This window comes from Pinus tabuliformis, chromosome 8 (genome assembly GCF_031772625.1).
Source record: "Pinus tabuliformis cultivar Carrire ecotype Pingquan chromosome 8, CPIR1, whole genome shotgun sequence".
NCBI lineage: Eukaryota > Viridiplantae > Streptophyta > Pinopsida > Pinales > Pinaceae > Pinus > Pinus tabuliformis.
The window spans coordinates 1,243,365,823-1,243,392,119 of NC_142294.1; the positions used below are offsets into that span (position 1 = coordinate 1,243,365,823).

The window sequence follows — 26,297 nt, forward strand, 5'->3', positions numbered from 1 at the left end:
GACACTACCAGAGTCGAAATATTATAGGGAGGCTTTGATAGCATATCGGGTCTGTGACTGTTGTCGCATCGCAAGATCAGAGTGGGAGGATCCAAGCCTTTAGAACATTGAAGTCACCGATTGCAATCTCCGATAACACCACGTGTTATCGCGTCAGAGAAAGGAACACTAGAAGGGTCGATAGTAGCACCGATAGTGTTATCTGCGTCGATAGTGTAATTCTTTGGAATTAACACTATAGTGGTTTAAAAAGCGCCAATATTGTTATTTTGTTCCTTTGGAACAGAAGCCTGCTGACTATGTATTTTGCGTTTAAAACGCAATTTCCTCATTTTAAAGCAACGCTAGTATATTTTTATAATTCCTCTGGAATTATAGTCCGAAAGGAGGAAAACAAGCCTATGATATGATTTGTGCCCGATAACGAGGGTTGGGGTGATTAGAGGAAAAACTCATGAAGGAGTTAGTCTAACAATAGATGATTGTTACATCTATTGAAACAGAAGGAGAAATTCAGCTAGAGTTAGAAGAAATTATATCAAGATTTGGTCACTTGTCCATATCACCTGCACCCAGGCCACCAGAATCTAACATGGATGGCATGGAAGCTAAGATGGATGGTATAGAATCAAAACTTAAAAGCAACATGAAAGAATTGAAAATAGATTTGACAAAGTTGCTACAAGAAATGCTTACTAATGGCGAAGGAGTAATAAAGGAAACTCATGATGAGAACAAAAGAAATGCTAATAATGATTTCATAGACTCTAATGTTGGATTGAAGACCCACCATGTTCCAAAGATTGATATGAGGAAGCTTGATGGCAAGGATACTGTAACATAGATACTACAAAACACGCAAAAGGTCCACATTGCAACTCTATATTTGAAACCTAATCAGTTTCTATGGTATCGATGGTTTTTCTCTCATAAACAAATTGTCACTTGGGCAATTTTTATGGAAGAAATGATAGCACATTATGAAGATACAAAAAACAGCACTTTTTTTAGCCAATTGATAAATCTTAAACAAAAAGGTTCAATGGTGGAGCACATTGAGGACTTCCAAAAATTGAATATAAGGGTAAAAGATATTCCAGAGGAGCATAGAATTGATGTGTTCATAGATACATTAAAGGATAACATCCAACATGAGGTTGGCATTTGGGAACCTAATTCATTGGAGAAGGCATTCAGGTTGGCAAGAAAATGAAAGCAAAATTATGGAAACAAATAAGCCTACCAATCACAACTATAAAGATGGAAGTGTTGTTAACCCTAGGCTTCCACAACCTACAAGGTTGACACCACAACAATTGGAAGAAAAAAGAGCAAAAGGGCTTTGTTACTGTTGTGATAGAAAATACACTAAAGGTCATAAGTGTGCTGAGAAGAAATTATTTTACATAGATTGCGAAGAGGGAGAAGAAAAAGAATTAAAAATATGAAAAGAAGAGGATACACACAAAGAACAAAGCTTAGAGAAAGAAGAAATGAATCCGACCATATCTTGTAATGCATTGGTCAGAATAACCATTCCTCAAACTATCAAGAATAAAGGACATATCAAGAAGAAAAAATTAAGTGTTGATTGATTTAGGCAGTGCCCATAATTTTATTCATTGCAAGATAGCGAAAGAATTGAATTGTTTCCTATATCCAACACCAGAGTGTCAAGTGATGGTTGCAAATGGAAGAACCATAAATTGCTTTGGAAAGTGTCATATTATCAAGCTATCCATGGGAGAATATGTGTTGAATAGTCCAATGATTTCCATTCCAATGGGTGGTGTTGATGTTGTACTAGGAGTCCAATGGCTACAATCTTTGGGTACGATATCTTTTAATTTTTATGAACTTTTCTTGAATTTTTTTCAAAAGGAAAGGAAGTTGAATTAAGGGGTATCGCAGGGAAACCGGGAAAGATAATCAGCTCTAACGGCATGAAAAAAGCTTCTAACGAAAGAACAACGTGGTATAATTGCACAATTATGTTCACTAGAGGTTCCCACGTTGAAACCATCTACTTCTCCAAATCTCCAAAAAGTCTTGAACAATCATTCCAAGGTATTTGAGACTCCCAAAGGCCTCCCACATATTTGTGATCATGATCATGCTATTCATTTGATTCCAGGAAGTGTTCCTCCAAACATCAGATCTTACATATATCCCTATGCCCAAAAGAGTAAAATTGGACATATGGTTGCAAAAATGCTAGAGGCTAGTATAATTCAACCTAGTCAAAGTTCTTTCTCTGCTCCAGTAGTATTGGTGCACAAAAAGGATGGATCATGGCACATGTGTCCAGATTATAGGGAGTTCAACAAGCACTATTAAAGATAAATTTCTCATTCCTGTCATTGTTGAATTATTGGATGGATTGCATGGAGCAATTTACTTCACCAAGTTGGACCTTCGTCCAAGATATCATCAAATCATAATGAAGACTGAAGACATTCTGAAAACAATATTTAGAACTCATGAGGGTCATTATGAATTTTTGGTCATGTCTTTTGGCCTTACCAATGCACCTTCTACATTTCAAGGTTTGATGAATTCCATTTTCAAACCCTTCCTTAAAAAATGTGTGTTAGTATTTTTTGATGATACACTAATCTACAGCAAGTCATGGAAGGGTCATGTTCAACATGTTGATAGAGTGCTCAAACTATTGGAGGAGAAATAATTATATGCAAAAACCTCCAAATGTTTCTTTGGGTCATATTGTATCTCATGAAAGTGTTGAGGAAGACCCTAGCGAAATTAAAACCATTAATGAATGGAAAATCCCCACATCCATAATGCATCTGCAAGGATTTCTCGAGTTGGCAGGGTATTATTGCAAGTTTGTTAAGAATTATGGGAGAATAGCAGCGCCTCTGACAATATTACTGAAGAAATATGCATTTTCTTGGACTCCAGAAACAACAAAAGCCTTCAAACATCTTAAAGAGGCAATGTGCCAAGCACTGGTCTTAGCTATGCCGGACTTCACAAAAACCTTTATTGTGGAATGTGATGCCTCGGGAAATGGAATTGGTGTTGTTTTAATGCAAGAAAAAAGACCCATTGCTTTCGAAAGTCGTCCAATTAAAAGAAAGTATTTACACAGTTATTTATGAAAAAAAAATTGGCAATACTACATGCACTTAAGAAATGGCGACCTTACCTAATGGAAAGACACTACAAGGTAAAAAGAGATCATGATAGTCTTAAATACTTTTTAGAACAAAGATTATCTTCAGAAGAGCAGCAAAAAAGGGTCACAAAGATGTTGGGTTATGACTTTGAAATCATCTACAAAAAAGGAAAGCAAAATGTTGTTGCAGGTGCACTCTCAAGAAAGGATGAGGATGTGGAAGCATTGTTTAGTGCCATTTCCGTTATCCAACCAGATTGGATAAACAAAGCAAGGGATGAATGGAAGAATGACGAAAAAGTGTGGGCACTCATTCAAAAGATACAACAAGACCCAGTACATCTAATACATTTAGCTGGAAAAAAGATTTGTTATGGTACAAAGATCGCTTATACCTTTGTAAGAATTTTCAACTCAAACAAAAGATTCTTATGGAATTGCACACCTCTCTCTTGGGAGGGCAGTCAAGATTTCTAAAAGCTTCCCACGGGATTAAGAAGGAATTTTTTGGGAATGGCCTTAAATCTGATATTCAAAAGTTTGTTGTGGAATGTTTGGTTTGCCAACAAAATAAAGTCGAAACAATTAAGACCCTAGGTCTATTACAACCTTTATCCATTCCAAGTCAACGTTAGGAGGAGGTTTCAATGGCTTTTATCATAGATTTACCCAAGTCCAAAGGAAAGAGTGTCATCATGGTGGTAGTTGATAGACTTACTAAGTACGCACACTTTTGTGCATTATCTTGTCCCTTTAAAGCTAGTACAGGTTCTACTACATTTATGGAAACAATTCAAAAGCTACATGGAAACCCAAAGATTATTGTAAGCGACAGAGATCCCATTTTCACTGGAAATTTTTAGACAGAATTATTTTCTTGTCTGGGTACTCAGTGAACTCATAGTTCATCATATCATCCTCAATCTGATAAGCAAATTGAGATAGTGAACAAATGTTTGGAAGGACATAGGTCAAATTGTTGCCTATGGCTGAAGGGTGGTATAACACTTCCTTCCATACTGCAGCAAAAATGACCCCATTTATGGCACTTTATGGATATCATCCACCGTCCATCACATCATATTTAAGAGAAAATTCTAAGGTTCAAGCAGTGGAAAATCACATCGAGCATCAACAACAAGTTCTCCAACTCTTAAAAGATAACCTCACTTTGGCACAAAATAGAATAAAACAATAGGTAGATCAACATCGCAGCGAAATAAGTTTTGATGTAGGTGATTAGGTATTTTTTACGACTACAACCATACAAAAAAATGTCCCTCAAACAAGCTAAGAGGAATAATAAATTATCACCAAAGTATTATGGTCCGTACAAGGTGCTGCAAAAGATTGGTACTAAAGCATACAAATTGGAGCTTCCTACCGCTTCCCGAGTGCACCCAGTTTTACATGTTCGTGCTTGAAGAAGATTATAGGTGACAAGCTCTTAGTTCAAACAATATTGCCAAAATTTGACGAGGAAAGAAAAATCATATTGGAACCTGAAGCAGTCACAAAAACAAGAACTCGACAACTACGAAATCGAACAATTTCAGAGTATCTCATCAAGTGGAAGAACTTACCTGCTGAAGATTCCACATGGGAGGATGAGAATTTTATACAAAACCATCCAATACTACTCAAGCATTGAAGACAACACTTTTCTGAAGGAGAGGCACATGTTAAGCCCCTATAATACTAGTGTATTCCCTTATTAATATTGTCATTGTGGCCCTTTATTGTTATTGTTGTGCTCATATTGTCCCCATATTGTTATTATTGTGCCACATAGAAGTCCACTATTGTTATTATTGTTCTCTTACATTATTATTGTTATGTCGGCTTTGACTATATTGTGATCCTTGGACTCCTATACATAAAAAGGAGGTCTTTTCATTTGTATTATCCAAAAATTGTTCATTTGTGTAATGTACAGGAAGTTTCCTCCTCAAAGAAGTTGATTTTGAAATCTTTGCTCTATATTTTCTTCTATTTTGTGCGCTGGTTGCATAACAAACTAGGGAAATCGCAATAAACTTCCCTAGTATTGGAGACATACAGAGTACAACAGAAAAATTGCCCATGAAGTGTCCAAGCCCGTGGAGTGTGGATGGCTATCGACCTCGGAATGAGATTTCTTATTGGATGAAAGAGACCTAAGTTAAATTCTTTATCATACAACATTTTTGAAAGATAGCAACTCGTTTGCAAACAAGGTATTCCAAAAGATTATCAAAAGACGTAACATGATACAGATAATCTACAAGTATATTTCACGATTCTCAATATAAGAGGATAGCCTTCAATTTGCCTTATTAACCATTATCCATCTTTCCTACGTAAGGATAGTGCTTTTCTTTTATCTGCAAATGTTTCCCTATTGTTTGGTGTAACATTTTCACTCAGTTTGAGGGAAAAAATTGATTGTTTGAAAATGCATGTCAATTACATTCAATTCTAATAATTGATCCACTTAACTCAAATGTTTCCCTATTGTTTGGTGTAACATTTTCACTCAGTTTGAGGGAAAAAAATTGATTGTTTGAAAATGCATGTCAATTACATTCAATTCTAATAATTGATCCACTTAACTCATATAAATTATACATATATGGGATCAATTCTTTTTTTTTTTTCAGAAGAAAAAAAACCATATATATTATATTACGGGAAATATAATGTCCATGAATACAGCATAACCGAATTGCCTATAATGTCCGGGATCAATTCTTATAATGTCCGGGATCAATTCTTATATTTTCATGTAAGAATGATATAGTCGTGTCCTACATGCCCACATGCAAGTTTAACTTGAAGGAAACCCCATGGAATTTGAAATTTTGACTGAAACATGCAAAGACATTTCTTAATTTATTTCTACTTAATTTCAAATAATCTGCAAATTTTAAGTTAACTTTACTGAAAATTCTAACATGTGAGAAAGTATCAAAATCCTTAACAGAACGGAATTTCAGCCATATTCATTTGAATCTCAAATGCAATTATCGCATTATGGGATCGTTTCATTACATATTTTGTATAAATCTATTTGGTCAGAAAGAGAGCATTACAGTTTAATGGAAGAATTTCGAGCAGAAAAGTACAGCTAAATCGAAAATTAAACTTCAGACAGAAGTCTGAAAATGACCTAACGAAATCAAATTAGTTTAGCAAAACCCAACTCAAAATACACGTACTAGAAATACAATACAAGTACACGAGTCTTTCTGAGACTAGGAAGTGGAATCTCTCAATATCCTCCCGAATGTAGTGCATAAAATTTTCTTGCACAAACAAGCGCACAATGAATAAGACCAACAACATACAGAGATGAATCAAAGGTCAAATTTTGTTTAAGGATTTTATAGTATACATAAACTGAAACACCTGCCAGCTTTGCTCAAACCATCGTTCAACAGTAAGAACCATAGAAACATGTGAAAATCATGAAATCAATACTCATCAAGAATTCGGCACTCAATTGCATTTACACGTGTTCCGACTACCAAGCTTCTATCTGCAGCCGATGCTTGTTCTTCATTTAGCTTTGGTCCCAACTGCTGTTCCAGCAGTCTTGTCAAGAGAGAGAAAATATAATCAACTGCGAAAGTCATATGTGCCCCCCACGAGAAATGCAATTATTAAACAACCACATTCTCCAACACGTGTGCAGATACTCTAAATAAAATCATGATCCTTCTTATCTGGCTTCAAAATATACAATTAGACCTTATCCTGGGAGATGAACCAAGTCATGACCATAGGATCAGTTAGATTAGCTTTTAATGATGAACCAGCTAGAATTTACCATCTTCTGAACTTCAAACAAACTGAATGAGAGCTCTCAGATATTACACCTATCATACTCAGTAAACCAAGATGGTTCACCCATTCTTAAGTAATCTACATCCTCGTATTCACGGGGAAAAGGCTCAAAATGTCCTCTACCCTCGGGTGTTGACATCGTTTGCTCTTCTTTTGCAGCAGCTTCGGCCTCAAGAGTGGCCTCATCAGCATCTGGGAATTCATATTTAACACGATCAGCAACCTGGCACATTGGACAAACACGAGATTTTACAAGTCGAGCCTCTAGAAGCCGCTGATTTATTGTAGCCATCTCAGTAGCATGTTTTCGAGACATCTTCTCCATGTCCCTGCGCATAATTTCTGCATTTCGTTCTGCAATTGCTGCAGACTCCTGCACAGTGGAGAACGAATGCCATATAATCAATTACAGCGATTAAAATATTCAATTAGATATGTAAAGATGAATTGGCACTTGCTGGCACTTACTTGAGCTATAGATATAGCTTCTTCTGCTTCTTTCAACCGTACAAGCAACTCTCCTGCCGCTTGAACGGCTTCCGCTGTGTCCCTTAACTGAGCTTGTAGCCCCTTTATTTCTTCTTTCATCATTTTCTGCTCTCTGTCTCTGTCAAGTTTCAAGGCAATAAGTTGTGCTGCTTGAGCTTCAATGAAACGTGATTCAGCTCCCTTAACTCCAGCCTTTGCAGCTACTCGTTTTATATCTGCTACACCTTCCTTAATTTTTCGGTGCTTAGCATGCAAAGCAGTATGCTTCTCTTGCAGATCTGCATACTGATCTAAGAGGCGTGCATGACCATCCATTGCCATCTGGAAGGCTTCCTTCAACTCCTGGGAGCATCTCTGTTCACAATCAAGTTCTTGCTTTCTTTTTTCTGCCAAGCGTCTATATGAATTAAGTTCTAATCTTAATTCTTCAGCTAAGGAAATCCACTCACTTTCCCTTTCCGTCCACTGCTGCCTCTCCTCTTCCCATTTCTCATTATGGGAACTACAATCAAGCTTCTTACTCGTACGGATGGAAACATCAGTAGGAGCGTCAGCAAGAGAGTGAGAGTGAGTAGAAATTCCGTGAGTCTCGGGGATGGCACAAAGAGCAAGGCGATGATCAGATTCACGATGCTCGGATTTAGACATTGATTGGGGTGTCAATGAAAGTCGTTTTCTGATAGATCTTGGAGAACTGGGCTCCAAATATGACTGCAATTGCGACCGAAGATCTTGTATCTCTTCAAGCAGCGCATCTCTTTCACCCAGTTCGTAGAAGTTCCGATACCTCTCAAGCTCCTCCATCGCGGACTTTTGCTCAATGTTTGCTCGTGTCACCTCTGGGTGATTTTCATATTTATCTTTTAACAGCTGCACATGGTCATACACAATTTCTGTATCAGAGATTTCTAACTTACACAGGGAAATCATAAAACCTACAAAAATAATGGGAAGAAAAGAACCTTGTGTTCATTCATTAATGCTGCAAATTCTGCGTCCACGAAGTCCTCTGTGGAAATAACATCATCCATAAGGGCCTCAAGGCGAACAATTTTATCCTCTCTACTCTGCTGTATGATGCTATTGCATTCTCTTTCATGTCTGTACTGTCGGATCTGCACAATAGTTATCTCAGAAAAAACCCTTAAATAGCCAGGCGAATTGTACAAGCTTTTCTACTTGTTTCAAGAATAATATCTTACCAAGCGGTTCAACTGTTCGATCTCAGCAGCCTGTTTGTTGCAGGTCTCTTCCAATGCCATTTCTCGCCTTATGGCTCCCGCTAAAACTTTCTCCACAGCCTGATTCGCCAATTTCCCAAAAAACAACCATAGGCAAGTAATTAAAATGATAAGAATTAAAATCTCTTGCTCACAAAAACTTTCAAAAATATCTATAATTAATTTGATCTTGTTTTATGAGGCAGATCATACTCGGCTGAGATGAGCCTTGGCTCCATCAGGCGTTTTAGGTTCCTCAATGGGAATTAACTGCCAGTCAGAATTATCCTGTATGTCTGTTTTTGTACTCCACATAATGCTGCTGGGTGGTATCCACTTTATGGCAAGCATGGCAAAACTCAGCATTTGACGAATTTGCCAGAGAGTTCTTTACTGGAGATGTCTGTATCCCTACATCAACTTTGTCAACTGCTTGCAGAGCCTTCACATCCAGAGTTTTGAATGAAAATCTTACAGATGAGTTCCTCAGAGATGAATTTTTCTGGTGATGATCAATAATTTTCAGGCCACGATGTAGACTAGCAGCCAAGGAATCAGTTGGCGAAGTGAGAGTTTTATCAGACCGATCAGAAGACTGAATATGAGAATTGTTTTGCAGGGACTGCCCAAAGGAGATGCTTAGTAATTCAGGTCTCTGGTCCTTAGTCACTGCTTTACAATCATCACCATCTGTATCCGTGGTATGTGGATCTAACTGTAAAGGAACCTCAGGATTATCTCTGAAAACCTGTTCAACTGTTTGGGATTCAGGGTCAGGATCTAGGATTGCAGCATCTGCCACTGTTTCAATTTCAGAAACAGTATCATGATCATGCCCTAACTCTGAATTTCTCATCTTAGAAGTGAATAAATGTTCCTTAGCGGCCTCATGATAGTGCCCACCATCTGCTTGGATTTCATTCAGTTTGCATCCTTCATTTTTAGAGATGTTAACTGATTGATAATATAAAGTGGATTTAGTTTGATTTTGCAACTGGATTCTTGGAGAATCTGAAATATCTCCTCTCAGTTCATCTGATTCAGTCTGAATTGTTCTCTTTTTGCCAGAGACTGAGGATGACTGTTTTTCACCAGTTTCCTCATCTATCTCCATGTCCTCATCACTCTCAGTATCTGTTTGTGGCAGTGTCAGCGGGTGATTGAGACTCAGCCTCAAGATATTAAGGCTTCTACGAGCATTCCAACCTGTAGAGTATCCCCCAACACTGGTAGTAACCTGACCACTGTCATTGGACTTCATCTTCACAAGTTCATCCTGTTGCGCGAGCAAAGCACCCAGGCTATATTAACAATTCAAACATATATAATATCATATATAATGACTAGTTATCATGATCATTAAAATACCTTTAGTTGCCGTATCTGTTCACGCAAAATGTTCACATCATCCTCAGTTTCCTCATTCACAACTGCTTTGTTTTGTATACCTTTTGCTCGTTTTGCAAACCTTAATGTGCTTAATGTTTCGTTCCTGCAACTGCATAACCATGATGTGGAAAATGTAAGTCCCTCTCCCTGGCACCCGTGTATATGGATAGAGGACAGATTATTATATTTAAAGTGTTTGAATAAAAGCAGCACTAAACCAAATTCTTTGATACCTAACTGGAAGGAACATCATGCACAAAATTATTTCTTGAAGACCCAATAGAAACAAAATAAAGTCATATCAGTTGCATGCACTTGCTGTCTTACAAGACAAAAATAAGGAAACAGGAGGCAATTTTCACAAGATACGCAAAGAATTTCAATAAGAGGAGGCCCAAAACTCCGCCTACTTAAGTTGAATAGATCTACATGAACCATTCATAGGAAGATTTACGACTGCCAACAAAGCAAAAGGAAATGCCCATGGTTATCTGGAGGATACAGGATAATTCACAGAAAAAATCAATCTGAACTTTCTAATAAGATTCATAACTAAAATAACAGTATTTATAGGCTTCTCTGATTTATGGAGGCCATTAGAATCCACTGGGTCATTAATTATATACTTGGATCATTAATTGTCTATTCAGTCTTCCTTTGTCTTTGCTAAAAGCTTAGGATGTATGAATCGGGTTACTTGTCATATTTTAATGCAAGAAATATCCAGTTCTTGGTTCCCTAGACTGGCTAGTAGCCTGGATGAGGCACATGGATAGAGGAAAATTGTCGAGGAAAGCCCTTGTAGGATTTGGAAGTAAGAAAGCTTAAAGAAGTGAAAGCTAATATATCCTGAAAGATGGATGCTAAAGGAATTTTTTGCTGGAATGGTTAATATTTGAAAGTTTGGCAATGGGATACAAATTAAAAGATGTACAGGGAAAACTCAATGGCATAGAATCGTTGTTAAAACCACAAATACATGGAAAATGCCAATGATATATGGAGGTTATTAAAACTACACATAAATGGAATCTTCAACGACATATAAACATCTTAAAGCCACACATACTCACATCAAATAGAATAAATGCATTCAGCTAAGAAATTAAGATAAAGTTGCTGAAGACTAAATAATTTTAACTACGGACCACAACAAATATCAAATCTGAAAACAAGTACGGTAAAAAAGTGCATCACTATTTTGATGAGCCCGGAAAATTTTGGGGATTTTTTGGCAACGAACATCAGCTGTTACATGTAAGACGGTAAAAGAACCAACAACTAGGTTGGGTTTGAACCAAAACATTCAAAAACCTATGAAGGCATGGTAATAAATTATAAGTTAGAGTCTAATTAGCATAATTCAGGAAGGCATTTGACATAATACTTGAGTGAAGACATAAAAGTTTATGGAAGACAGTTGTATCAATAATTTGTAAAGCAAAAATGTACTAGCAGTAAAAGCAGAAGCAGGAACGAAGACAAAGCATCGAAGCCTAACTGCTCATTACAAGTAAAATAGGCAATGGATGTCGGAATAACTTTCATCACTAAAACTATTTTGCATACATCAACTTGGATATGTCATGTCCCACCTATAACTGAAGCAACATAATGGTATGATGTCGAATACTTCAAGGTTGGAAGTGACCCTTGAATTACTCAAAGAGGAACATGGAACCATGGGGGACTCGTCACTCAACAACGATTTTTGAAAATAACCATTACATTACTCTGGTATTTTGATACATCAAATAATTAACACATTTCTCATCACTCAACAATGACTTACCATTACATTACTCACTTTTGGCGATAGGTTTTATTATAGCATGTCAGAATTCCACACCCAATGTGACTAATATCCCTATGATCTCAACCAAACAAGTAGATTGTTGAATTTAATTAATGCTGAAATTAAATTTCAGCCTATAGCATCAATTGCACAATAGCTAGAAATTGAATAGGGGAAGCATTAATTTCACATACGTAGGGGCGCACTCCTTCAAATCAACTATTCATTCCTTTGTAAAACATACAAAGAAACCTCCACACACTCCCCAAAAACAGCACTGCACAAATACCAAAAACATCTTGAACTAACCAAAGCGACTACTATAAAAATATGCCGTAGTCTTTAACGCGACTTTTTGAAAGCTTTTCCGGCGATTTTTTCCGGTGAAAATCCGGCAGTAATTTATTGAAATCGAAGTTTGATAACTAGTTTCTGCACAATGAAAGCGTCCCAGGGGTTTTTCAGGGTGCTGAATCCGAATATGCAGTTAAAAAACCATTTTAACTGCAACAAATCATGATTTCATCTCAATTTCTTCCGCCGGATTCCGTCACCGGAATCTCAAAAAGTCGCATTATAGACAACTCCTAAAAATATAAGGCATGTCTGTATGACTGTATGAGCCTGAACAACCTGTCCAGATAACTGTTTCATAAGTTGTATGTCTGTTCCCTGGTTGCTTACGCTCTCTCCCTCTTTGTCGTCCAACCTGATCAACTACTCAAGCGTATTCAAAACCTTTACCTTGCCCAGTCTTTATACTTTAAGCAGAGAATCTATTTTTAAGATAACTCCTAGTCTACGTCATTCATGAAATACAATTTTAGACTCAATTGCTACGTCACATTTTTTCCTAAAGCGGATTACAAAATAGAATTACTTTTTGAAAACATCTCAAACTACTCGCGCATTCATAACGAACCTGTGTGGAAATTTCTATCCAAACTACAATTCTCAACATGTTTCAAGAGGTCAATTCAATCTACTAACAACCTAATTGACAACTCTTATAAGGATTGGACTCTACATCTTAGTTAAAGAAGCAATTCATATTGACCAAGATCGACCGAATTATTGTGATCCACATTCAAGAACCCCTCCAAGACTATTTGCAAAGTCAGTTCAACCTCCCAACCCCTTACACTTGGTGGTGTGACTAGAAAGGGGGTAAGGCCACCCTTTATGAGATGCAAGCCACCGATGGGGCATAAGTGGTTGTGTTCCGTGCCTTACCCTGTCTATCAACTAAACAAGATCTGGCACCTAAAGTCACAGCAAACAAATGTTGGTCATTTTATCTCCTAAGCATCTATAACCCTAGCCTAAATCCCAAAAGGTCATTCTTTACCTAGAATCTAATTATAGGGGGATTTGCTATTATTAATGGAAGATTGACCTACCTGGGGGTTTATAATCCTCCTTACTAACATTCTAGTCAAGCTAAAACTTTGAAGCATCTTTTTTTGGTTTTGTGTGTATGCTAAGGTATACAGGCCTTAGGTTGAGTCTATATGTCAACCAATCTAGCATGACTTAGAGAGTGTTTGCCGAGTGGGCTGAGTATGGCCAAGTTTGATACGAAACAAGTGACTTGGCCATACTCAGCCCACAAATTTGCCACTCACCAATACTCACCAGAATTTGTGGATGTTGGAAAATGTAACTAGGTTCGGTCTTCATTAATGTATTTGAGTCATCATGTAATGTACTTGTCAAAAGAATAAAGAAAAGAATTTTTATTATTATTATTATGACTTATTAAAGCATGGGGTTTCATCTTTGGGTTATCATGTTTTAGGTCAAAGTCCTCATTGAGGACTTCTAAGATTTATTCGGACATTGTACTTTTAAAGAGACCCTTTTCTTGGGCTTTTGAATCATGTAAAAAAAGGTTTAGTATTGAGTCAAAAATGAACTATGTTACCTCCACACCAATTCGGCCTTAAGATGATCAAGTCGCCCTCAAGAAAGGCTATTCGAATTCCATTTGGAGGACATCAACTCAAGCAAGTTCGATATCTCTTTGAAGTTGGGAAAAAGTGTGAAGTGAAGGAAGGAAGCAAAAGGAGTGCGAATTTGGTCTAGGAAAAGGAAGGAAGGAAAATCAAAGTTTTGGTGCATCTCTCTCTATCTCGTGCCCTAGTTTGGAAGATCAAGTTCTCTTGTTGATGTCCCTACCAGTTGCTACATGTTGTTGTTGCTAGATCAAGTATAGGTGGAAGTTGTTATTATTGGGTGTTGTTGCCTCAAGAAATTTTATTGGGCCAAGATCAAAGTTTCTAAGTGAAGATTGAAGTCTTTTAATGAAGATCGAAATTGTTGGGTCCAAGAAGGTGTTGCTATTGTTGTTGCTACAGCCAAGTCAAGTAGGATCATCTGCAAAGGAAGAAAAAGGTTGACTTGGCATGGAGGAAAGTTTGTGTCGAGGTCTAGAGTCTTGGAATATCTCAGGAAAACTATTGAAGGAAGAATTACCCATTGGTTTGCCCTGGTTGTGTGCATATATTTGGTGTCCATTGATTTGTGTGTCATTTCTTTGGTAATTGCTTGATGAACTAAAGAAAGAAGATATAAAGAAACCTAATAAGAAATCAAGAACATCACAAGTAATTATCAAGTATAAGAAAATGTTTATGCCTTCCTGACTTTCTAACATGGTATCAGAGCTTTGGTGAAGAAAGAAGAAAAGGGCAGTCTCAAGCACTTGATCAAGGAATCATTCAAAAGGATTATTCAAAGGAAGAAGTCTACTATCTTCAAGGACAATGTCTAACACAATCAAGGCAGAGAACAAACTTGAAGGAGCCTCAAACTACAGGGCTTGGAAGAAGAGGATTGACCTCATCATCGAAAAGAACAAGGTACTAGACTTGGTCAAAGGAAACGTAAAGAAGCCTATAGATGACTCTAGTGATGTTGATAAAGTGAAGTTCAAAGAATTAGAACTAGTGGCCATGACTCTAATGGTGGAAAGAATAAAGGATAACCTTGTCCCTTTTATAGCCAACACTAATCATGCTCAAGAAATGTATGAGGCCTTGTCAAAGTTATTCACTATTAAGAACATTGGTCAAGTAGCAAGCTTGAAGAATGAACTAAGGACCACAAAGATGACTAAAGAAGATACAGTGGCCTCCTTTGTGAAGATAGCAAGAATCAGAGATGACCTTTTGGCCATTGATGAAATTGTTCCAGACAAATAACTTTTGATCACTGCTCTATTAGAATTACCACCTACTTGGGGTGCATTTGCTGGAGGACTTAACAGTTGGAAGGAAGCTCCCACTTTTGAAGAACTATGGACTGCTTGCAGTCAATAAAAATTAAGGATCTCATTAGTTGCCAATCCTGATGGAGTTTCAAATACCTACACTGTTGAACGCAAAGGAAACTTCAAGAAATTGAAAGGACTGAGAAAGAAGGTAGACATGTCCAAATTACAATGTTATCAATGTCATAAGAAGGGTCACTATAGGAGTGATTGTCCTGAAATCCAAGGAATAAGAAGAGAGAAAGAGATCAAACCAATATTGTTGAAGAAGAAGACCTAAAGAAATCCAAACCCGTAGAATCTGATATAAGGGACTTACACTACTAATTCCTTCGCTTCTAGTCTTACATATTCTATTTTGTATTTTTGGTGTTTAGAATTTATAGGTTTTAACATGTTTTTGGAAGAGACATTTTCTTTTGTTTTCATAAGTCTATAGGTATCCCTCAAGCTTTGGAGGGACTCCCTAGACAAGGTTTGGCAAGGAACAAAGGTATGCCTTAAACTACAAAACATTGATTTATTTATAATAAATGTTTATTCATATGATAATCTATTACTAACATTGTTATGTCTAGCTGTATTTAATCATAATGATTCTTGTCTTGGGTGATTCATCACTTGATAAATCTACCCTCCTCATATTCTTAATTGATTTTATAGAACCCTAGACAAGGTATGATAATGTTAATATTTGAAACCCTAAAACTACTTAGGGTTATTGGGAAATGCTATTTGAAGTTTTTGTTGATGATGTCATTTTTTGGAGATTTGGTATGATCATGAAAACCCTAACTTGTTAGGGCTGAAATGATGTTGTCTGAAATCTCAAACCTTTGAAGTATTGGTAATTTAGGGTTTTCTATGTTCTTATATTGAAACCCTAGCTCATTATGGTTTGTGTAAACAAGACCCTTATAATGTCTTTGGAAATGATTTCCTTGGGATGTGTGTGGTTCTCCGATCAAACCCTAGTCTAATCAAGTTTGTTATGTCTAACTCTTATTGATATTTGTGAAGTCGGGTTTCACTAACACATGATATGAAATACCTATGCATGATGATGAATTCCTAGATATGTGTGTTGACCTAATTATTGATGGTCATAAGTCTTAGGGTTTAATATAAGCCCTTGTCTGAATTTGATATTCTAGGATGATGTTGTTTGGGAAATCTAGGGTTTTTTCAGCTAAACACTAGCAGTAGTTAAATTCTCTAGTATGTGTGATATGACAATATGAAATCTATGAATCTATATAGTGATTGTTGAAATAATAAAATCTAGGGTTTGTAGCAAACCTCAGTGGATGCTAGTCATGTTGTTGATTAAGCTATGATTTGTTCTTGAAAGCTTATATATGAAATCTAGGATTTGTATGAAACCCTAGTAGGAAGTCTAACATATGAATTCTGAAAGTTGTTAGATACTTTGTAGATCTATATTTGTTTGAATTGTTTCTAGGGTTTACTATATGTTGTAGTAGGGTATGTCATACCATTGGAAGAAACATTGAAACCCTAGATGTAATGAAATTTGTTATGAAATAAGCCTTGACGAAGTAGTCTAGGGTTTATGACAAAGTCCATAGCAAGATATTGAAGAGTATGTGTCTCTTGTTTGGGTATTTGATATATATAAAGTTGAAATGCTTCCGTGATTCTGATATGGCTAACTTCAAGCTTCTATAGAGTTGGTTGTACTTTCTATCGAAGTTGTGTAGGTAGACAATCTTCAAGATGGTGAAGATGTTTGTAAAGTTGATGTGATAAGCATGATGTGAATGATGATGGTAAAAATAACTCTGATGAGATGGATGGAAGCCATGAAAGATTCTCCAATAGGAAGAGGCCTATCTCCCTGGTTAAGGAGCCTGGATAGAAGAGATCTCCCTGATGTTAAGAGGGAGCTTGGACAAAAGAATCTCCCTAGTTGAGAGGGAGAGCATAGCATTGATTGGAAAATGTATTTTGAAAGATATGTTGTTGCTTGAGAAGAAGGAAAGGAAAGCATATGATTGAGGAATCTTCTTTCAAAGATTGTCCCACTCTGTTGAGAAGAAACATCTGTTGTCTGAAAAACCCCAAAGGTTTGTGTTTGATTATGTACATGTGAAAGTATATTATTTATTGGGGTTGTGTTTGTTGTATAGGTAAATCTCTCGGAGGTTTTAATAGCATGTTGGTTACCGATCAGTTTGATCGGGAAAGATTTGTTGTCCTTGATTTGCTAGATCAAGGAGTGTTGAGGCTTTGTGAGTGAAGCAGTGCCTGGGAGGACATCTAGCCGACACTTTGTGTTGATGTCTAGGTCCTGAAGTTGGAAAGGTGGCGTTGGTCATAGAGCTTTGACCTCGGATACACACCTGGATCTCTAGGTTGATGGTTAGCAAGTAAGCCTGATGGTACTTAGAGAGGTTGAAAGCTTGAGTCCATCTTAGTCCCACTTGGGTAGATTGCCCTGGTTAGAAATCTAGTCCATGGCATTGCGGTGCCTAAACTGTTGAGATACCAATGGATAGATTGCCCTGATCAAGAATCTTGTCCATAGCATTGCGGTGCCTAAAAATTCTTTATGGTTCATATAGTTGAGATCTTCCTTCCTTGTACTTGTATATGATGAATACCTCCCTAGTTAAGAGGGAATGTTGGAAAATGTAACTAGGTTCGGTCCTCATTAATGTATTTGAGTCATTATGTAATGTACTTGTCAAAAGAATAAAGAAAAGAATTTTTATTATTATTATTATGACTTATTAAAGCATGGGTTTCATGCTTGGGTCATCATGTTTTAGGTCAAAGTCCCCATTGAGGACTTCTAAGATTTATTCTGAGTTAATAGAGTCATTGTACTTTTAGAGAGACCCTTCTTGGGTTTTTGAATCATGTAAAAAGATTTAGTATTGAGTCAAAAATGAATTATGTTACCTCCACACCAAGTTGGCCTTGAGATGATCAAGTCGGCCTCAAGAAAGGCCATTATAACTCACCTAAAGGCTATAAATGAAGCAATTTGAATTTCTTTTGGAGGACATCAACTCAAGCAAGTTCGATATCTCTTTGAAGCTGGGAGAAAGTGAGAAGAAGGAAGGAAGCAAAAGGAGTGTGAGTTTGGTCTAGGAGAAGGAAGGAAGGTAAATCGAAGTTTTGGTGCATCTCTCTCTATCTCGTGCCCTAGTTTGGAAGATCGAAGTTTTCTTGTTGATGTCGTTGCCAATTGCTACATGTTGTTGCTAGATCAAGTATAGGTCAAAGTTGTTATTATTGGGTGTTGTTGCCTCAAGGAGTTGTATTGGGCCAAGATCGAAGTTTCTAAGTGAATATCGAAGTCTCCAAAACAAGATTGAAGTTGTTGGGTCCAGGAAAGTGTTGCTATTGTTGTTGTTGCTGCCAGGTCAAGTAGGATCATCTGCAAAGGAAGAAGAAGGCTGACTTGGTGTAGAGGAAAGTTTGTGGCAAGGTCTAGAGTCATGGAATATCTCAGGAGAACCATTGAAGGAAGAATTACTGATTGGTTTGCCCTGGCTTTGTGCCTATATCTGGTGTCCATTGATTTGTGTGCTATTGCTTTGGTAATTGCTTGATGAACTAAAGAAAAAAGATATAAAGAAACCTAATAAGAAATCAAGAACATCACAAGTAATTATCAAGTATAAGAAAATATTTTTGCATTTCTAATTTTCTAACAGTGGACACTCCATTGGTACTCCCAAAACCGATTTTTTCTTCTCAACCTTTTTTGTTCTTAAAGTCAGCCTCTTCTCTACTTGCTCACACTCACTTCAATTGGAATCAAGCTCTCCTCTAGCATCTAGCCTTCACAATCTAGCAGTGAGCCTTTAGGTAAGCATCGATCCCATAGTATTTTGTTTCCTTTTGAAAAAAATTATATTTTTTTTTAATTTGTTAATGGAGGCCCCCTATAAAAGCATGTTGCAGGCTTTTGCAACCCTGAAAGAGGCTCATGGTGTTGGAGAATGTAGAAGGGTTGTTATTAATTCAAATTCTCCTTAATCTTAATAATTGCTTGTGAACTTTATTTATCTTCTTGGGTTTCTTTATTAGATTTTTTCATCAAACAATTATCAAGTGCAAAGACATTAAAGACAATGGACACAAAAATTAGGCTCCAAGCCTCAAGTACCAAGTTAGCCCTCCAAGAAGCCCTTAATCAGTATTAATTGAGATAAGGTGAGAATCATCTAGAAACTATCACGGATAGACTCCAAGATGATCTTAGCCATTGATTAAGATTTAATCTTGGTCGTTAGTCCTCCAACGATGGATTATAAGCGAAAATCGATGGGCACTTGGAGAAGACACTTCTATAGTTTGATTTTCTTGGCAGATCAATTTCCAAAAAGCAGCAGCAGTTGTTGGAAAGCTAGAGATCGAAGCAAGATCAGTGAGGGGCAGAGGCAGTGATTCGGAGGAAATTTTTCCAGATCCGAAGAGGCAATGGCAAGGAACCGAGTTATTCCCATTGAGGCAATGGAGAGGACTGCGCAATTGCTTCAAGAGCAATTTGATTTTGTTAGAGAGAAATTCGTTTCAGTTCCAAAGGTCGGGTAGAGGGTCCAGAGTCTCGGAGAGACAATTTCCTCAACTTAGACAGGGAGAATGACTTCATCATAGGCAATTTAGAGGCTTCAGGCAATTTATTATGCAGCAGATTTACTTCTTGTTTGGATTGTCAGTTGGGCATCCATAGATTGTACTCAAATTTCACTGATGCATAATAAATTAAAACCCTCATCTACTACACAGGTTTGCCCGCATTGTGTTTTCCAGGGACAATTGTCCAAAATAACAGTGTCAATTTTATTGTGTGCTAGAATTTTCTCAATTTCTAGCACTATTTATTTCCACAATATTTTATTTGTGAAGCTTGCAGTGTGTTTATTTCGATGTTGTCGTAGCAATAAACTAAATAATTAATTTATCATATCAAATAAGTGTGTGGAATGCCCTGTTATAGAGTTTTTAAACCCAACGTTTCTAAGTTCTAAGTGAGTCCATCATCAGGGGAAAGCCAAATGTCTTGAGAAGATCAAGCCATTTGGCATTCACCTAATGATGGACTCACTTACAAGTCCGAATCGGTGGGTTTAAAAACTCTATAACAAGTCATTCCACACACTTATTTCAACAATCTCCACCTATATGGACTCTTTATTTAAAAATTAATTTATCAATTAGAAGAAAAATACTAGTTGCTACAATAGGATTCCAGTTTTGGAATTTTCACATCGAGGGCTGAATAGGGCCACAAGGCCAAAGAGGGTTGTTTTTGTTAATCTGGCAGAGAGGGCCTTTAGTAATTATTTTGTGTATGAATTAAAGGATGCTTTTGTTCGAGTGTTCTAAGTTGATAAATTTGCAAGCTCTTATAATGTGTGAATGGTTACAGTCCCTGAACGCAGGGATATTTGTTAAGATGATTTGTTATTGAGTGTGAATTTGTTGTAGGAGTTGAAACTTAAGAGAAGTAGCTTTAGAACTAAGTTGCACGAAACAGGGAAACAGGTACGAGTTTCCGAAACAGGCACGGGTACAAAACGTGATGGACTCACTTACAAGTCTAAATCGGTGGGTTTAAAAACTCTATAACAAGTCATTCCACACACTTATTTCAACAGTCTCCACTTGTATGGACTCGTTATTTAAAAATTAATTTATCAATTAAAAGAAAAAATACTAGTTGCTACAATAGGATTCCAGTTTTGGAATTTTCACATTGAGGGTTGAATAGGGCCACAAGGCCAGAGATGGTTGTTTTTGTTAATCTGGCAGAGAGGGCCTTTAGTAATTATTTTATGTGTGTATATGAATAAAAGGATGATTTTGTTCGAGTGTTCTAAGTTGATAAATTTGCAAGCTCTTATAATGTGTGAATGGTTACAGTCCCTGAACGCAGGGATATTTGTTAAGATGACTTGTTATTGAGTGTAAATTTGTTGTAGGAGTTGAAACTTAAGAGAAGTAGCTTTAGATTCTAGAACCATGTATAGGTGCTCATAGAACTGTACAAGTTGAAGAACTATAGCACTTTGGAGAAGCAAGAAGGCAAGAATCCTTTGATTCCTCCTAGACTCAGTTGGGAAGCCAAGATCATTGATCAAATTAGTGATCAATGATCTAGTCGGAGTGAAGGATCAGAGTGTCGCAGTGGATGAAGGATCAGAGTGATCAGCAGAAGCATTGGTACGTAGAGGAACCAAGCCGAAAATTGCAGGACAAGCTGGAGGACTAGTGAATAGCCATTGTTACCCATCATTTTGTGGGTGATATCCCTAGGAGAAAAAATTTCTCCAAGGTGGTCCCCAACCGGCAGCCCCTTGCAGCCACCAACTAGCCCGTTGTGCCATTTGTCCGCCACCTGAGCCAGCCATGTGGTCCCTCACCCATCTGCCATGATCGTATGTTTGAAGGTGTGCCTCTCGAACCTAAAGGTCCTTGTCATTTGGTATTTAAACATTGTAGTTTGCTTATCATGAACACTTTTGGGCATGGATTAATGAGGGGACTCGGCGGAAAGAATGGATTGTTTGTGCTCTCGTCCCCTAAACCCCTTTTGATGTTAACCTTGGATTCTAGTCCCATGGGATCTCTTTTACTAAACGTTTCGCTTTAGGGATGGTACTTCATGGGAAACCCTGATTTTGGGTGCATGGTCCTGCTCCCTCATCCACATATATTGTCCCCTTTCCACTCATTATAACCCCATTCATCATTTCTCCCACTTGTGTCCACATTCCACCACTGGGTCCACATAGGGTTAGTCGTCCCTCTCCCCTTGCCCACACCTTGGGCTAGGCCTGGAATGATGCCCCGGAGGTTGATGCAGCTAAAAAGAAAGGCAAAAAGCGTAATTGGCCACATTCAACAAGAAATATGCCACAAAATGCAAAAGATGGTTGGGACAAACACATTTAGCACGTGGGCAAAAGTGTAATGTCCCTTCCTAAATTATTTTGTTATAGGTATAATTTCCCACAATTTTGGATAATTTTGGAAGCCATGGAACCCACTCAAGAAAAAGAGACCGAATTACTTTGTTAAAGGAGTGTGGGGGCCACCCACATGGGAAAAACACACTTGGCCAAGTGAAGAGTTCAAATAGCCTGGGAGGGAAGTTGAATGGCAAGGTGGAGGGGCCCGCGTGGGCAGGAAGGCCCACAGGAGCTCTTCACAAAGCATCTTGAACTCAACCTTAGTTGCTCGAGTTGCTTAGCCGGGTCACTCGTTGTTTAGCACGAGCTCTCCGAGCGGAGAACTTACACTCTCTTCAGTGCACCACGAGTGCCACCCTTGTGAGGCTTCTTTCTATCATTCCAGGAGATTAAAGGTGGATATTCAAAGCACCCAACTCAACTACCATTCAGCGAGTGCGTTCTCCAAGAGGACGCAGTAGTGGAACACAGTAGCTAATTCAGCGGCCTTCCGGGGAGCAATTGTCGGAGGAGTTTTAGTGAAGGAAGTATAGGAGAAGACTAGCCTTCGAGAGGATTTTGGGAGTTGGAGATTTTTGTTCGAGAGCAACGTGATTGCCAGCGTAGGACTTCCTCACTGGGCACACGTGGGAATTCGTGGGTCAATTTGTGGAGCGAGCATTCGTTGAGAGAGACAAAGGGAAGTTTAGGGAGGATTATCTCAGTCACTTTTTGTGTTTGGCAGAGCTTATCTAGGAGTTATACGCAGGTTGCACCTTACAGCAGTTGGAGGAGGGCGCAGCTCATGGGAGGCCGAATTTTCGGGGTCAAAACCAAGCCAAACTTTCTCTAGGTTTTGACGGGTTTTGTTTTAGGAGTATGGGGCTACTTTGGTAGAATTTTTTGAGCATCGGAAACGAGGTTTCCAGCAGCATCTTTGTAGCAGATAGCACAGTTTCACAAGGACGGCACAGGGCATCATTGCAACAGCTATTTCTGCCATCTGGGCTTGTCATATTATCACCTGGGCTTGATCACGCTTGCCTTTGAGGAAAGCCCGGGTGCACCTCTTCCACATTATTGTACTTTGCTCCCAGATTATAATAAAATGGCTCAGTTGTTGGATATTTCTAGACTTTCTATGGGTGTGCACTGAATGATTTAATTTCTAGGTGTTGTTTCTATTGTTTTCTTTGCATATCATTGTTTTTCCTAGTTTCGAACATTACAATGGTATTAGATCCCAGATTTTGGCTCAGTCGTGGGAGACTTTTCCTATGAGTGAGGAGGACAGGAAGAATATCACCTACAGGAGACAGAGGTACCGGAGCCAAAAGGAGTTAGAGATTACAGCGAAGACTGAGGAGCGTGGGAAAGTTGTGGTAGTATAGGACATGGTGGAACCCAAGAGTAAGGAGGATATGGCCTTTGACAACGTCTTGAAGGCCCTTAGTGATTTAGCGAAGGGGCAAAAGGAGATGTTGGATGAGATCAAACAGCAGAACCGAGACCGAAGCATCCACCAAGATTTCCTATTTGGGGAGACTTTTGGGGCCTCCCAACAGTATGAACACCTTTCGCCAGCCACTCACCCACCAGGCTCAGCTAGGCCAACTAGGACCATGCTACCTTCTTTCCTACCATCAACACCTAGTGAGCAAGGTGGACCAGATGACTAGATGCCCATGGGGGGTATTTCAAGGAATGGCAATCCATGGGGGAAGATTTCAGGGCACACAAAGCTCCAAGTTGCAGTGTACTATTGGGAGGATGTACTTCCCTACAAATGATGTCACTACCAAGTGCACAACTCGGGATTGGGTGGAGAAGTTGGATACTTGTTTCCAGCTCAATAGGATGACGAAGGTGGAAGCCATTAAAATAGCTACCCTACACTTGGAAGGGGAGGCACACGACTGGTGGTTTCACGGCTTGTCCACTCTGGTGCATGCCAACGTGACTTCTTATGAGGATTTCGCAAGGAGTGTGGTGGAGCATTTTATTCAGAGGGATCTAGATGCTCACTTCAGGGAGCTAACCCCACTCAGGCAGACGAGTCATCCAAAGCAGTATATATTGAATTTTTTGAGGGTCTCAGTCATGGTGCCAGATTTGTCGGATGCTAGAAGGGTATACAGTGATACACGTTCATAGAAGGGTTGCTCAATCCATTACGTGGACTGGTGAAGTCATGCAAACCCTCTACTCTATAAGAGGTTGTTACATGTGCTAGAGACCTACAGGGGGTCATCCCCAAGACCCAGGCACCTATTCCATCACGTACTCCCTACCATCAGAAGGATAGTGATACTAGACCACCACCACAGAGAGCAACCCAAGGACGTGGGCAGCTAGATGAGGAGACTCAGAAGGACCTCAGAAGGAGGAAACAGTTCTTTACTTGTCGGGAGCCAAACTGTGCTTTACTTGTCGGGAGTGATGGGCTCCAGGCCATCGGTGCATAATGGGCAAGGCACATTATATCAAGGTCTTTCCAGATAGTGATCAGGAGGATGATGTGGATTTGGAGTATGGTGGGGGAGACAATGAGGGTACGACAGAGAGGGGACCACAACCACCACCTCCACATAGGGGAGCAACTTTTACGCCATCTGGGCGAGTCCTTGCTTCCTTATGCGGGGTCCCCAAATTTCTGACCTTGAGGATTAGAGGCACAGTGTAGGGGTAGCGTGTCTCAGTGCTAGTAAATAGTGGGGCCACCCACAGCTTCATTGATGCTCAGATGGTCCAGAGGAGGGGCATCATCACAACAGAGTTTGAGGGGTTTTCTGTTCTGGTATGTTCCCGCTTTGACAGTGACCATGGGGAACTACTCGATGATGGACCATTTCTTTGTAGTGGACGTACCGGACACCAACATGGCAATTGGTGTCCAATGGCTATACTACCTTGGTCGAGTCACCACCGATTGGAGGAAGCTAGAGATGGAGTTCACTGGGTCGGATGGCAAGCTGGTAGTCCTTAGGGGCATGCACTTGTATCTTCCACAGACGGTTTCAGCACATCGAATGGAGGCAAATTTGAGGCACGGAGACATAGCGTGGGTCGTGGAGCTGAGGATTTCAGAGGTTGGGGGACAAGCCCAACCACCACACCTGGACATACAGGCCATCTTAGATAGATACTCAATGGTATTTGGGACATCCCACCAAGGCAGCCACCACATAGGTGATTCGAGCACACCACTGAGTTGGAGCCAGATGTGCAGGCAGTTATCACCACTCCTTATAAGCACCCCAAAGCCTATAAGCACGAGATTGAGCGGGCCATCAGGGAGTTGTTAGCGTTGGGCCACATTAGGCTGAGTTCCAACCCCTTTGCTTCTTCAGTGGTGTTGATGACGAAGAATGACGGAACCCTGCACATGTGCATTGATTATAGGGCGCTCAACAAGAAGACTTTGAAGAACTGATACCCCATCTCGCGCATTGATGATTTGATGGATGAGCTTGGAGGAGCTAAGTACTTCTCTAAGATAGATTTGCGGTCGCAGTACCATCAGATCAGGGTGATGGATCAGGACATCCCTAAGACGACCTTCAGATGCCACTATGGGCATTTCGAGTTTCTAGTCATGCCCAACGCATCTGCCATCTTCCAGTTGTGTATGAACCATGTGTTCCGGGGGCAATTGAGGAGGTCTGTATTGGTGTTTTTCGACGACATCTTGATCCAAAGCAAAACCTGGGAGGAGCACCTAGAGGTGGTGTTTCTTTTTTCGGAGGAACAATTGTTTTACGCCAAATTGTCCGTGTGAGTTTGAGCTTACTGAGATGCTCTACTTGGGGCACATCATTGGGGCAAACGGGGTGAAGATGCATGAGGAGAAGATACGGGCTATTTGGGATTGGTTGGTGCCTAGAGATGTGACAGCGTTGAGGGGGTTTTTTGGCATCTACACCTATTACGGGAATTTTGTCAACTGATTCTCGCACTTGGCGGCACCCCTCATGGATTTGACCAAGAAGGGAGCTTTTGCATCGACAGATGGAGCCCAAACAACTTTTGATCACCTCAAGAAGGTGATGAGTAGTAGTTGCCTGGTGTTAGAACTCCTGGATTTCACTCAATCGTTCACATTGGAGTGTGATGCATCAGGAGAAGGGATTGGGGCAGTATTATCCCAAGATGGGCATCAAATTGCTTTCAAGATCTGGAAGCTCCTACCACAAGAGAGGTCGTATTGTGTATACAACGAAGAGATGTTGGCGACCATGCA

General features: G+C 39.1%; 1 protein-coding gene across 1 annotated transcript in view; it reads right to left on the reverse strand.

The window, feature by feature from the left end:
* Positions 1-6,466: 6,466 nt before the first annotated feature.
* The window catches only part of LOC149239887 (kinesin-like protein KIN-12B), a 61,781-nt gene continuing 41,950 nt past the window's right edge, over positions 6,467-26,297 (reverse strand). Inside the window, 7 exon segments of the mRNA XM_089373569.1 lie at positions 6,467-7,337; positions 7,433-8,323; positions 8,416-8,568; positions 8,656-8,754; positions 8,887-8,976; positions 8,978-9,949; positions 10,042-10,171. Of these exon segments, the coding sequence (XP_089229695.1) occupies positions 6,984-7,337; positions 7,433-8,323; positions 8,416-8,568; positions 8,656-8,754; positions 8,887-8,976; positions 8,978-9,949; positions 10,042-10,171 (2,689 nt within the window). The 3' untranslated portion in view covers positions 6,467-6,983.